The following is a 12813-nucleotide window of genomic DNA, read 5'->3' on the forward strand; positions in this document are numbered from 1 at the left end:
TGCACAGATGCATAATCAGGTACAGGTGCACAGATACTTAATCAGGCGCTGGGGCACAGATGCATAATCAAGTACATTAGCACAGGTGCATAATCAGCTACAGATGCATAATCAGGTACAGGTGCACAGATGCATAATCAGGTACAGGTACGCAGGTGCGTAATCAGGTACAGGGACACAGATGTGTAATCAGGTAGAAGTGCACAGATGCGTGATGAGGCGCAAGGGCACGGATGTGTAGTCAGGTGCAGGGGCACAGATGCATAATCGGGTGCAGGGGCACAGATGCGTAATCGGGTGCAGGGGCATGGATGCGTAATGTAATCAGGTAGAAGTGCACAAATGCGTAGTCAGGTGCAGGGGCACATATGCGTGATCAGGTGCAGGGATATAGAATAAATAAATGCGGATGGTATATGTACACTGCAGGTCAAAGCTTTAGAACAGTTCAAGTCCAGTGAATGACCTGAAATGGTGCAATGATTGGACAGACGGGTGACAGCAAAGCATCCTACCCATGCAGCACATCTGTGAGGGGACGCTCTTCCCAAACACTATGTGATTCCCATTATAGGAAGATGCCACGTGTGCATCCGGCGACTAGGAGCGGATACTTTGTCTAACATCTAGCAAAATGATCCAAATGTCACTGAGACATTAAACTGTAATTTTCAATAAAAACTGAACAAATGGTGTATTCTAAAACGTCTGTGTCGGTATACTCATGTCTGTGCCTCTAGTGTCTCCCTATACTCATGTCTGTGCCTCTAGTGTCTCCCTATACTCGTGTCTGCGCCTCTAGTGTCTCCCTATACTCGTGTCTGTGCCTCTAGTGTCTCTCTATACTCGTGTCTGTACCTCTAGTGTCTCCCTATACTCATGTCTGTGCCTCTAGTGTCTCCCTATACTCGTGTCTGTGCCTCTAGTGTCTCCCTATACTCGTGTCTGTGCCTCTAGTGTCTCCCTATACTCGTGTCTGTGCCTCTAGTGTCTCCCTATACTCGTGTCTGTACCTCTAGTGTCTCCCTATACTCATGTCTGTGCCTCTAGTGTCTCCCTATACTCGTGTCTGTGCCTCTAGTGTCTCCCTATACTCGTGTCTGTGCCTCTAGTGTCTCCCTATACTCGTGTCTGCGCCTCTAGTGTCTCCCTATACTCGTGTCTGTGCCTCTAGTGTCTCCCTATACTCGTGTCTGCGCCTCTAGCGTCTCCCTATACTCGTGTCTGTGCCTCTAGCGTCTCCCTATACTCGTGTCTGTGCCTCTAGTGTCTCCCTATACTCGTGTCTGTGCCTCTAGTGTCTCCCTATACTCGTGTCTGTGCCTCTAGTGTCTCCCTATACTCGTGTCTGTACTTCTAGTGTCTCCCAATACTCGTGTCTGCGCCTCTAGTGTCTCCCTATACTCGTGTCTGCACCTCTAGTGTCTCCCTATACTCGTGTCTGTGCCTCTAGTGTCTCCCTATACTCGTGTCTGTACCTCTAGTGTCTCCCTATACTCGTGTCTGTACCTCTAGTGTCTCCCTATACTCGTGTCTGCACCTCTAGTGTCTCCCTATACTCGTGTCTGCGCCTCTAGTGTCTCCCTATACTCGTGTCTGTGCCTCTAGTGTCTCCCTATACTCGTGTCTGTACCTCTAGTGTCTCCCTATACTCGTGTCTGTGCCTCTAGTGTCTCCCTATACTCGTGTCTGTACCTCTAGTGTCTCCCTATACTCGTGTCTGTACCTCTAGTGTCTCCCTATACTCGTGTCTGCACCTCTAGTGTCTCCCTATACTCGTGTCTGCGCCTCTAGTGTCTCCCTATACTCGTGTCTGTGCCTCTAGTGTCTCCCTATACTCGTGTCTGTACCTCTAGTGTCTCCCTATACTCGTGTCTGTGCCTCTAGTGTCTCCCTATACTCGTGTCTGTACCTCTAGTGTCTCCCTATACTCGTGTCTGTGCCTCTAGTGTCTCCCTATACTCGTGTCTGTACCTCTAGTGTCTCCCTATACTCATGTCTGTGCCTCTAGTGTCTCCCTATACTCGTGTCTGTACCTCTAGTGTCTCCCTATACTCGTGTCTGTACCTCTAGTGTCTCCCTATACTCGTGTCTGTGCCTCTAGTGTCTCCCTATACTCGTGTCTGTGCCTCTAGTGTCTCCCTATACTCGTGTCTGTACCTCTAGTGTCTCCCTATACTCATGTCTGTGCCTCTAGTGTCTCCCTATACTCGTGTCTGTACCTCTAGTGTCTCCCTATACTCATGTCTGTGCCTCTAGTGTCTCCCTATACTCGTGTCTGTACCTCTAGTGTCTCCCTATACTCATGTCTGTACCTCTAGTGTCTCCCTATACTCGTGTCTGTACCTCTAGTGTCTCCCTATACTCGTGTCTGTGCCTCTAGTGTCTCCCTATACTCATGTCTGTACCTCTAGTGTCTCCCTATACTCGTGTCTGTACCTCTAGTGTCTCCCTATACTCGTGTCTGTACCTCTGACGTCCTTGTTTTGTTTGATAGGAATGTCCAGGACAATTGCTGTTTACGTCCATTATACATTGACTTCAAGAGGGACCTTGGATGGAGGTGGATACATGAACCCAAAGGTTATAACGCAAACTTTTGTGCCGGAGCGTGCCCGTATTTATGGAGCTCTGACACCCAGCACACTCGGGTGAGTCCACATAGTGTCACCAGACAAAGAACATGACACATCTGCTAACCCTTGTAATGGGTCTCTAATGTCTACATAGATTATATATATATATATTGCTTGATGTATGGCTGTAACTAGGGGTGCACAGGCAGTGCCATTCCAAACAAAGCAGTACCCTGGTTGCAGCAATGTTGCGGCTCCATGGCGCCTGCATTTAGCTTTCTAGGATGGCAGCCTACAGCCAGTAGTGCTGCTGTAGTACACGCCGGGCAGTGCTGCTGTAGTACATGCCGGGCAGTGCTGCTGTAGTACACGCTGGGTAGTGCTGCTGTAGTACACGCTGGGCAGTGCTGCTGTAATACACGCTGGGCAGTGCTGCTGTAGTACACGCCGGGCAGTGCTGCTGTAGTACACGCTGGGTAGTGCTGCTGTAGTACACGCCGGGCAGTGCTGCTGTAGTACACGCTGGGTAGTGATGCTGTAGTACACGCCGGGCAGTGCTGCTGTAGTACACGCCGGGCAGTGCTGCTGTAGTACACGCAGGGTAGTGCTGCTGTAGTACACGCCGGGTAGTGCTGCTGTAGTACACGCCGGGTAGTGCTGCTGTAGTACACGCTGGGCAGTGCTGCTGTAGTACACGCCGGGCAGTGCTGCTGTAGTACACGCCGGGCAGTGCTGCTGTAGTACACGCCGGGCAGTGCTGCTGTAGTACACGCCGGGCAGTGCTGCTGTAGTACACGCCGGGCAGTGCTGCTGTAGTACACGCCGGGCAGTGCTGCTGTAGTACACGCCGGGCAGTGCTGCTGTAGTACACGCCGGGCAGTGCTGCTGTAGTACACGCCGGGCAGTGCTGCTGTAGTACACGCCGGGCAGTGCTGCTGTAGTACACGCCGGGCAGTGCTGCTGTAGTACACGCCGGGCAGTGCTGCTGTAGTACACGCCGGGCAGTGCTGCTGTAGTACACGCCGGGCAGTGCTGCTGTAGTACAGTGCTGCTGTAGTACACGCCGGGCAGTGCTGCTGTAGTACACGCCGGGCAGTGCTGCTGTAGTACACGCCGGGCAGTGCTGCTGTAGTACACGCTGGGCAGTGCTGCTGTAGTACACGCTGGGCAGTGCTGCTGTAGTACACGCCGGGCAGTGCTGCTGGGAGTATGACGCTGGAATCGGCCCAGAGCCCTGCTCCCACTGATGCAGAGTACAATGTGACAGTGAGCTACACCATTGCATTGGCTGCCGGAAACGGCTGTTCCCTGAGTGCCTGCTTTTGGAGGATGTATGTTACTCGGCAAGCTATTGAGTATTGGGAGTGTGCCAGCGATGTCGGTGGGGGGAGCTTCAGACTCAGATCACCATGGCACTGCCCCCCACACCGCAGTGCCATGCCGTGTATGATTCCATATGTAGGTGGGCACCAGTTGGATAAGCTCCTGGTTTATGCCAGGCCTACATCACATGCACGTGCTTGGCCCATGTTTGCAAATTCTGCATTTATTATTAAGCATCTGTAAAACGTTCCTAATACAGCAGCAAATCTCCATCTGGTGTATCTATGTACCAAGAGCGTGCTAAAACACCTGTGCCCGCGCTACGGAGAGTGCACCAATCACAAGCAGCCAATCACAAGCGATAAGCTTTCTTATAGGGACCTGTCCGTGTGGAGATGGACATAAGTGGCAGATTGGTGCAGGTCTGCATAACCCGTATGTGTGTGCGTCCGCTGCGCAGACATATGCTGGGATTTTATGCTGGAGACGCTGGCACACACTGGGCACCAGCCCAAGGGGGTGAGAGATCTTCAGCCGATCCAGAATAACTGTCCTTAGAAAACCCATTACAGCACCCACAGCAGAGTGGGACGGGTCCGTGTGAACACCCCACGCACATTACTGATCAGGGAAGCGTGCTCTAACCCGTGTATTTAGTTGTACGCATGAGCTAGCACTCTGATAAGCTCTCACTACCTAAGGAGCCTTTTCTTAGAAACCTTTGTAACTATCTGTTGGGCATTTACTGTACACCGAAGGCCTGCGCGAGCGTCACACAATGCGCCCACTGTCGCTGGCATGAACGGCTCCTCTGTCTCCCTCTTACACAGATGACTGAACCTGTAGGTAAAGGTCACGTTGTGTTTTACTAACCTATTAATAGCATCCTTATAAAATCCTGCGTGTTGCCGCTGTGTAACCTATGGACTTCCGCTGGCGCAGCAAGCACAACTTTATCTTTATAAATAGCGCATTCAGGCGCACGAGAGAAATGCCAATTTATAGATTCATTTTATGCCTGTTTTTAATCAGAATTTTCTACCTATATTATAGTTGCATTGTACAAAATCTGAGTATATTTCTTAGTGACGATTTTTGGGAAGGAGTAAGAATTCGTCTCCAGTTGGATTTTGTAAAACATTTTCTTTGCAAGGAAAGAGCTTGACTGTAACCTGTAGGTCAGCATTGAGAATCTGCTGTTCAGTACAACCCTGCCCTCTCTGTGCTTTTCCCTTTTATACACTGTCTTCTCCTCCAGCGGCACATAACCCTGGGTTACTGCCGCCCTGATGCTTATGTCAGTGTCCTGTCTCCTGATACAGCGATGTGTATATACCCTGTACTTACCCTGCATTGTCTTGTACTGTAAGTCGCTGTTTTCTTGTATTGCTCATGTGTTTATGTAATATGGGCCTAATTCAGACCTGTTCGCTGATCGAATGACCGCGCATGCGTACGGATTGTAATGCACAGGCGCAAGGCCAAACTGCAAAAAAATCCTGCATTTTATTTTATCGCTGGGTGAACGCAGGCTGATTGACAGAAAACTGGCGTTTGTGGGTGGTAACTGCCCATTTTCTGGGAGTGTCAGGGAAAACGCAGACGTGGCCAAGCGTTGTCAGGGCGGGTGTGTGACGTCTGCTCCGGCCCCGATCAGCCTGTTTGTATCGCACTGTAAGAGTAAGTCCCGGGCTGCGCACACACTGCACAGAGTGCAAAAAAACACATTAGATGGAGAGTGAGCTGCAAACGGATTTGCATCTGGCCGGAGTTTGCAAAGCTTTTCACACGGCGTATGCAGACTTGCAGGGGGCGGTCATTCACTCTGTGTTGGTGGCGACTTTCTGATTGCAAACCTCTGCAAATTCGCATAGTAGCGATCAGGTCTGAATTAGGCCCCTTGTGAGGCGCTGCAGAACCCTTGTGGCGCCATACAAACGATAATAATAATAAAAAATAATGGATTATTATTGTATTTTTGGGTAAGCAAATAGTATTGGACTGCCCATTTCTGTCCGCCTGCGCCCCTCCCTCCCCTCATTGCCCCATTACTCATTCGAGTTTGGCTACACCTCTTTGCGGAGCAAGTCTTGCGTGCTTTCACACTGCGCATGTTCTGGAGCTCTGAGTTGCCAATTCAGCCAAAGAGTGTTAACGGAGAGTAAATAGTCTTTATTTTTTTGTACCTTCTATACGGTAGGTGTAAGGCGGCACTGATAAATGGAACTTTTAGCAAGGCAGGTGTACACACAGGTGTGTGCATGTAAATGTATGTACCAGCAAATACCTGCAATTTAATGGAGGTCAAACGACTGCTATATATATATTTACTAATAATATAATTTCTGTAGATGTGTAAGCCTATTTCTCATTCTTCTCACAGGTGCTTGGTCTATACAACACCATTAACCCGGAAGCATCAGCCTCTCCTTGTTGTGTATCACAGGACTTAGAGTCTCTGACCATCTTGTACTACGTTGGAAAGACGCCAAAGATCGAACAGCTTTCAAATATGATTGTAAAGTCGTGTAAATGTAGCTAGACCTGACGCCAGAGAATGCGGTTTTAAGCGGACAAAAAAACCCAACTTTTTAAAAAAAAACAAGAAAAAAAAAAACAAAAAAACATAGGCCTTGTTTGATCAGTGTTATATTCTAAAAAAGAGAAAACGGTACTAGTGTGAACTTTTTGAGGTTTTTCTTTAAAAACCTTGCAGAAGATGAAAAGTCGTCGAAGACTTTACTGAGTTTTCCTGAGTTAATGAGAATTGGAGAGGAACGTTCCCGCCCCACCCTCCCGCCACCGCTAAGTATTCCTGGCTTAGGAATGGGACCTACTGGCAGCTGCTGCCACGATGAGCCCATCTCTCCTCACGCAATGAATTTTGTCATGCCGCTACTCTGGTACGCCGCAGAATGCGTGGTTATAATGCAAGGTGTATAGCGCTCTTCATTCCTGTGGCACGACAGCTTACCAATGCCCATTTTCTCATTATGGGTTCTTTTTGTACAGTATCATTTGCAGAAGGCCACAGAACAAAAAGAAGGAAAAAAAAAGTAGATATCAGCAACATAGGAGAATTTGCCTGACATTAAATCACAGACGCGTTTCACGGAATAGAATCTCTCTGCTTTCCTCTGCAACTTTGAACAACAGAGACATTAATTTAAAGGAAACAAAAAAACTGAAACACTGGAAGAATTTGTTGGTGTTATTATGTGAAAGGAATAAAACCCAGGAATACCCCATGTAGTGGCGTTGTATCTTTCCCATGACGTACTTGATCCTTCTTTTCTTGTTCCCCCAGTAGGCATTTCTGCATTGGGTATATTCCCCTGTTTTTGCTGTTGACATTATTTATTCACGTGTAATGAAATCAATTTATTTTACCATGGAATATTCGGCTAAACAGAGGAAATAAACAGCTACAGTAACCCCTAGTGTAATGATGTGTTTGGTAGCATACAGATGTGGCCATCACTGTAGTGAATGCATCGCTGGAAGCCTAGTCTTTGGAATCTGGATCACTAAAACAGGATAAAGCTTTCTCCATCCACCAGGATCTAGTTACATTACAAAGACACTTCAACACTGACATGTACTCTCTAAGTTATCCATGTAATATAACCAAGGCACCTGAAAAGGTCAGCAGCAAGGATGGCCTGACTCCTGCCACCTGGGGGTGAAACGTTCGTCCTCCAATGAGAAGTTTCTGAAAACAGAAGTTTACTCTGTTACGTGTAATATAGAACTGATAAGCAAAGATGTGCTCACACTGTTTTGCTTTAGTTTTTACTTGTGTCTTAGCATACCTCCCGATAGGCCTGGTTTTTATAATGGGCAAGACAGGTATGGCTTATTGGAGTGAAGGCACGACCATTGCAAATTGGGTTGTGGCCTTTGAAGATTGGGGTGAAGCCAGGGTGGGCTGTAGGGCATGACTAACATTGACCGTTGTGTATTTGGGAATGTTAGGACTTCGGTGTGCGGTTAAGTAGACATACATATGGTGGACATGGTAACTTTGTAGAACACTATTTGTTGCCCATAGTAACCAATCGTAATATCACTGTCATTTTTCCAGTGCAGTTTACAAAGTAAAAATCTGGTTGCTAGGGGCAACAACACCTGTTTTTTTACAACGTGCTCTGTGGCACATCGTTCATGAGTCCCCATTATTCATATATTCGTCTAGTATGAGAAACACAACTGTAAAGTTTTCTGTAAATACAAATGAGAAAAAAAAAAAAAAAAAAAAACTTTGGTCGCTCTAATTTTTGATCTACTTTACATGCAGAATCTCTGACTGAGGCATTTCTTTGAATTTATTATTAATGTAAATTTCATTTAATAAATCAGTGAAATATTTAATATGTACTGGTCTAATAAACAGACCTTTCTATGATGCTGAATAGCTATGCTATGTTTGTTGTGGGTATATGTAATTATACCGATAGTATTACAATAGGGGGATCTTAGATCCAGCTTTATTTGGAAACAATCGTGTAGATCTCTGTTGTAAACCATTGAAAAAGAGCTTAAAAATTGTGTACATCGTGTGTAATATTTACAAGCATACCATGATACTGAGCGCAGAGGAAACGTCAGCTGCAGTAGGTGACAACGTCCTCTGTAGTTGGCCGGTATGACGAAACATACACTGCAGCAAGTAATGACGTGCTCTGCAGCTGGCCGGTACGCTGCAACGTCAGCTACAGTAAGTGACAACGTCCTCTGCAGCTGCCTAGTGTGAGGAAACGTACGCTGCAGTAAATGCCAAAATTCTCTGCAGCTGGCTGGTGTGAGGAAACGTACGTTGCAGTAAGTAACAATGTCTTCTGCAGCTGGCCGGTGTGAGGAAACGTACGTTGTAGTAAGTGACAATGGGGGTGATGCCGAGTTGTTCGCTCGCTAGCTGCTTTTAGCAGCATTGCACACGCTAAGCCACCGCTCTCTGGGAGTGTATCTTAGCATAGCAGAATTGCGAACGAAAGATTAGCAGAATTGCGAATAGAAATTTCTTAGCAGTTTCTGAGTAGCTCCAGACCTACTCACAAATAGCGATCAGTTCAGTCAGTTTCGTTCCTGGTTTGACGTCACACACACGCCCAGCGTTCGCCCAGCCACTCCCCCGTTTCTCCAGACACTCCCGCGTTTTTCTGCACACTCCCAGAAAACAGCCAGTTTCCGGCCAGAAACACCCACTTCCTGTCAATCACACTCCGATCAGCAGAACGATGAAAAAACTTTGTTACGCCGTGAGTAAAATACCAAACTTTTGTGCTAATTTACTTGGTGCAGGCGCGCTGCGTACATTGCGCATGCGCAGTTTGCGACTAATCGCTCCGTAGCAAAAAAAAATAACGAGCGAACAACTCGGAATGACCCCCTATGTCCTCTGCATCTTGCCGGTATGAAGAAACATACGCTGCAGAAAGTTATTACATGCCCTGAAGCTGGCCAGTATGTGTAAACGTACACTGCAGTAAGTGTTGGCATCTTCTGCAGTTGCCAGGTATGCAGAAATGTCAACCGCAGTAAGTGACAACATCCTCTGCAGCTGGTCGGTATGCGAAAAGCCCTGTACAATGACTTGCACTACAATACCTATTTTATTTTACTTACATCAAACTCCTTGTTATGCCATAAACTACCTGACTACACGTTTTCACAAATGTATTTTTAATTATGTTGAAGTTTGTGCATGTTTCTGATCAAGACAAACAAATGTGATATTTGCACAGTAAAAAGAATAATTGATCTATTAGCAGTTGCCGTTTGCTTCCCAGGTCTGGCAAATTATAGGGCAAAGGGCCATTACCTGACATACATAGTACTACAGTCTACTGGGAAGTTATAGGGACTTATCGCAATCCTTGCAACATCACCATGGCGATGTTCTGTTCTGGATTGGGAATGTTTCAATGCTTACCAAAATGCTTCACTGATAAGCGATTTATCACAGAACACTAGGATAATGGTGATATATCACAGCACACTAGGATAATGGTGATATATCACAGAACACTAGGATAATGGTGATATATCACAGAACACTAGGATAATGGTGATATATCACAGCACACTAGGATAATGGTGATATATCACAGCACACTAGGATAATGGTGATATATCACAGAACACTAGGATAATGGTGATATATCACAGAACACTAGGATAATGGTGATATATCACAGCACACTAGGATAATGATGATATATCACAGAACACTAGGATAATGGTGATATATCACATAACACTAGGATAACCGTGATATATCACAGCACACTAGGATAATGATGATATACTGTATCACAGAACACTAGGATAACCGTGATATATCACAGAACAATAGGATAATGGTGATATATCACAGAACACTAGGATAATGGTGATATATCACAGAACACTAGGATAATGGTGATATATCACAGAACACTAGGATAATGATGATATACTGTATCACAGAACACTAGGATAATGGTGATATATCACAGAACACTAGGATAATGATGATATACTGTATCACAGAACACTAGGATAATGGTGATATATCACAGAACACTAGGATAATGGTGATATATCACAGAACACTAGGATAATGGTGATATATCACAGAACACTAGGATAATCATGATATATCACAGCACACTAGGATAATGGTGATATATCACAGAACACTAGGATAATGGTGATATATCACAGAACACTAGGATAATGATGATATACTGTATCACAGAACACTAGGATAATGGTGATATATCACAGAACACTAGGATAATGATGATATACTGTATCACAGAACACTAGGATAATGGTGATATATCACAGAACACTAGGATAATGGTGATATATCACAGAACACTAGGATAACGGTGTTATATCACAGAACACTAGGATAACGGTGATATATCACAGAACACTAGGATAACGGTGATATATCACAACACCAGGATAAGGGGCTCTTTAAGCATAAGTCATACTCTATTCTCCATATTTTTCATGTCAAATTTGCATGGTCACAGAAATAATGACTGTGGCTGTAAAGCAATTTTATGAAGCCACTAAGCTTTAGTCAGTAATTGCCTTATCTTGGAAAAAAAATTATTTGAATTCATTAAAATCATATTTGGAATACATACCAGATTTGTCAGTTTGTATCTTGAGACTTTTTATGTGTTTTTTAGAAGAAGGAATGAGGACAATTTTATTCATTAGCTTTTATTTCAGTTTTTTTTTTGCCAATCTAGACATATCAAATGATTTGATTTTCCTTCACTCCAATGACAGTACGGACCAGCACCGTTACACCTCAGAAACGTTTAGACTTTTTTATGTGCAGTAAATGCTCAATAATTCTTTTTATTACTAAAACAGAATTGGTGTATCGACCTCAACTCTATTTTCAATGAATTTGAGAGCCTACAGTTTGCTTCCGGATGAAAACAATAAAACTGATTGCTTCAGATCTGTGTAAATAATTATAAATATGAGCAGGAACACTTTTAAGTGATTTTATTTTATTTGTCTTTTTTTTACAATAATGCTAGGAGGATGCAGAGGATATATCATACTCCATTCATTTCAAATGTACAAAAAAAATATTTTATAAAAGGCTAAGACGCACCACATGAAACAGCAGCCGTCTTCCGAAGGTGTATTTTATAGCTGGAATGTCTTTTTTATGAACAAAAAGTTTACAAAAACCCCCCCCCCCAAAAAACAATCATTGACCTTTTTTTAACTATAAAAAGCAAAAAGCGGCAAGTTTTCCATAAGGTCATTTTGTAGAGTAGGGAGGATTAAAGAGAGAAACAGTGGCCCTCATTCCGAGTTGATCGGTCGCAAGGCGAATTTAGCAGAGTTACACACGCTAAGCCGCCGCCTACTGGGAGTGAATCTTAGCTTCTTAAAATTGCGACCGATGTATTCGCAATATTGCGATTACTAACTACTTAGCAGTTTCAGAGTAGCTTCAGACTTACTCTGCCTGTGCGATCAGTTCAGTGCTTGTCGTTCCTGGTTGACGTCACAAACACACCCAGCGTTCGCCCAGGCACTCCCACCGTTTCTCCGGCCACTCCTGCGTTTTTTCCGGAAACGGTAGCGTTTTCAGCCACACGCCCCTGAAACGCAGTGTTTCCGCCCAGTAACACCCATTTCCTGTCAATCACATTACGTTCGCCGGAGCGATGAAAAAGCTGTGAGTAAAATTACTTTCTACATAGCAAAGTTACTTGGCGCAGTCGCAGTGCGAACATTGCGCATGCGTACTAAGCGGATTTTCATTGCGATGCGATGAAAAATACCGAGCGAACAACTCGGAATGAGGGCCAGTGAGTAATGGGCCGGTGGTTCCGGCTGGTATTTATTTCTCATTGATTATCTAGTGGGGGATGCCGCCGCTTAATGTGAGTAATGTGGATTTATATATAGATATTTGTCACCACTTCCAAATTACTGTGTTTTCCATTTCAGTTCGGTTTATTTTCTTTATGATGTATTGTTGCAGAACTTTTTTATTAATGGAAAATGAAAACTGTGTTATTAAGCTTATCAGCGATACACCTGTATAGTCCGTGTAGGAGAAAATGAATAGAAAACCAGTTCGGCTGTATTTTTGTGACTGATTATATTGTAACACAATGTATGTCTGTTTTTGTGGTGCTGTAGTGGTAAATAAATTATTTCAGTTGTACAATCATGTTTTACCTTGGTTTTATTTTTTTACTTAAAGTCCTATCTAGTCCTCATAAATCCACTTTGTTGTCTTTGCCACATCAATCAGTTAATTGGTTGAATATATGGCCTTAGACATGCGAGATTGGGGAAAATAAACTCCACCCTACATCTGTCCCGTTTTGTATAAGCCCCACCCCTTTGAGATCCATGATCACTGATTTTGGAGCTTGTC

General features: G+C 44.7%; 1 protein-coding gene across 2 annotated transcripts in view; it reads left to right on the forward strand.

Moving 5' to 3' along the window:
- Positions 1-12600, forward strand: part of TGFB2 (transforming growth factor beta 2) — a 254239-nt gene extending 241639 nt beyond the window's left edge. For both annotated transcript variants that reach the window (XM_063919121.1, XM_063919122.1), the window contains 2 exons: positions 2498-2651; positions 6283-12600. In XM_063919121.1, the coding sequence (XP_063775191.1) occupies positions 2498-2651; positions 6283-6441 (313 nt within the window). In that variant the 3' untranslated portion in view covers positions 6442-12600. The remainder of the gene's footprint in view (positions 1-2497; positions 2652-6282) is intronic.
- Positions 12601-12813: the final 213 nt, after the last annotated feature.

The sequence above is a fragment of the Pseudophryne corroboree genome, chromosome 4 (genome assembly GCF_028390025.1).
Source record: "Pseudophryne corroboree isolate aPseCor3 chromosome 4, aPseCor3.hap2, whole genome shotgun sequence".
In the NCBI taxonomy this organism is placed as follows: domain Eukaryota; kingdom Metazoa; phylum Chordata; class Amphibia; order Anura; family Myobatrachidae; genus Pseudophryne; species Pseudophryne corroboree.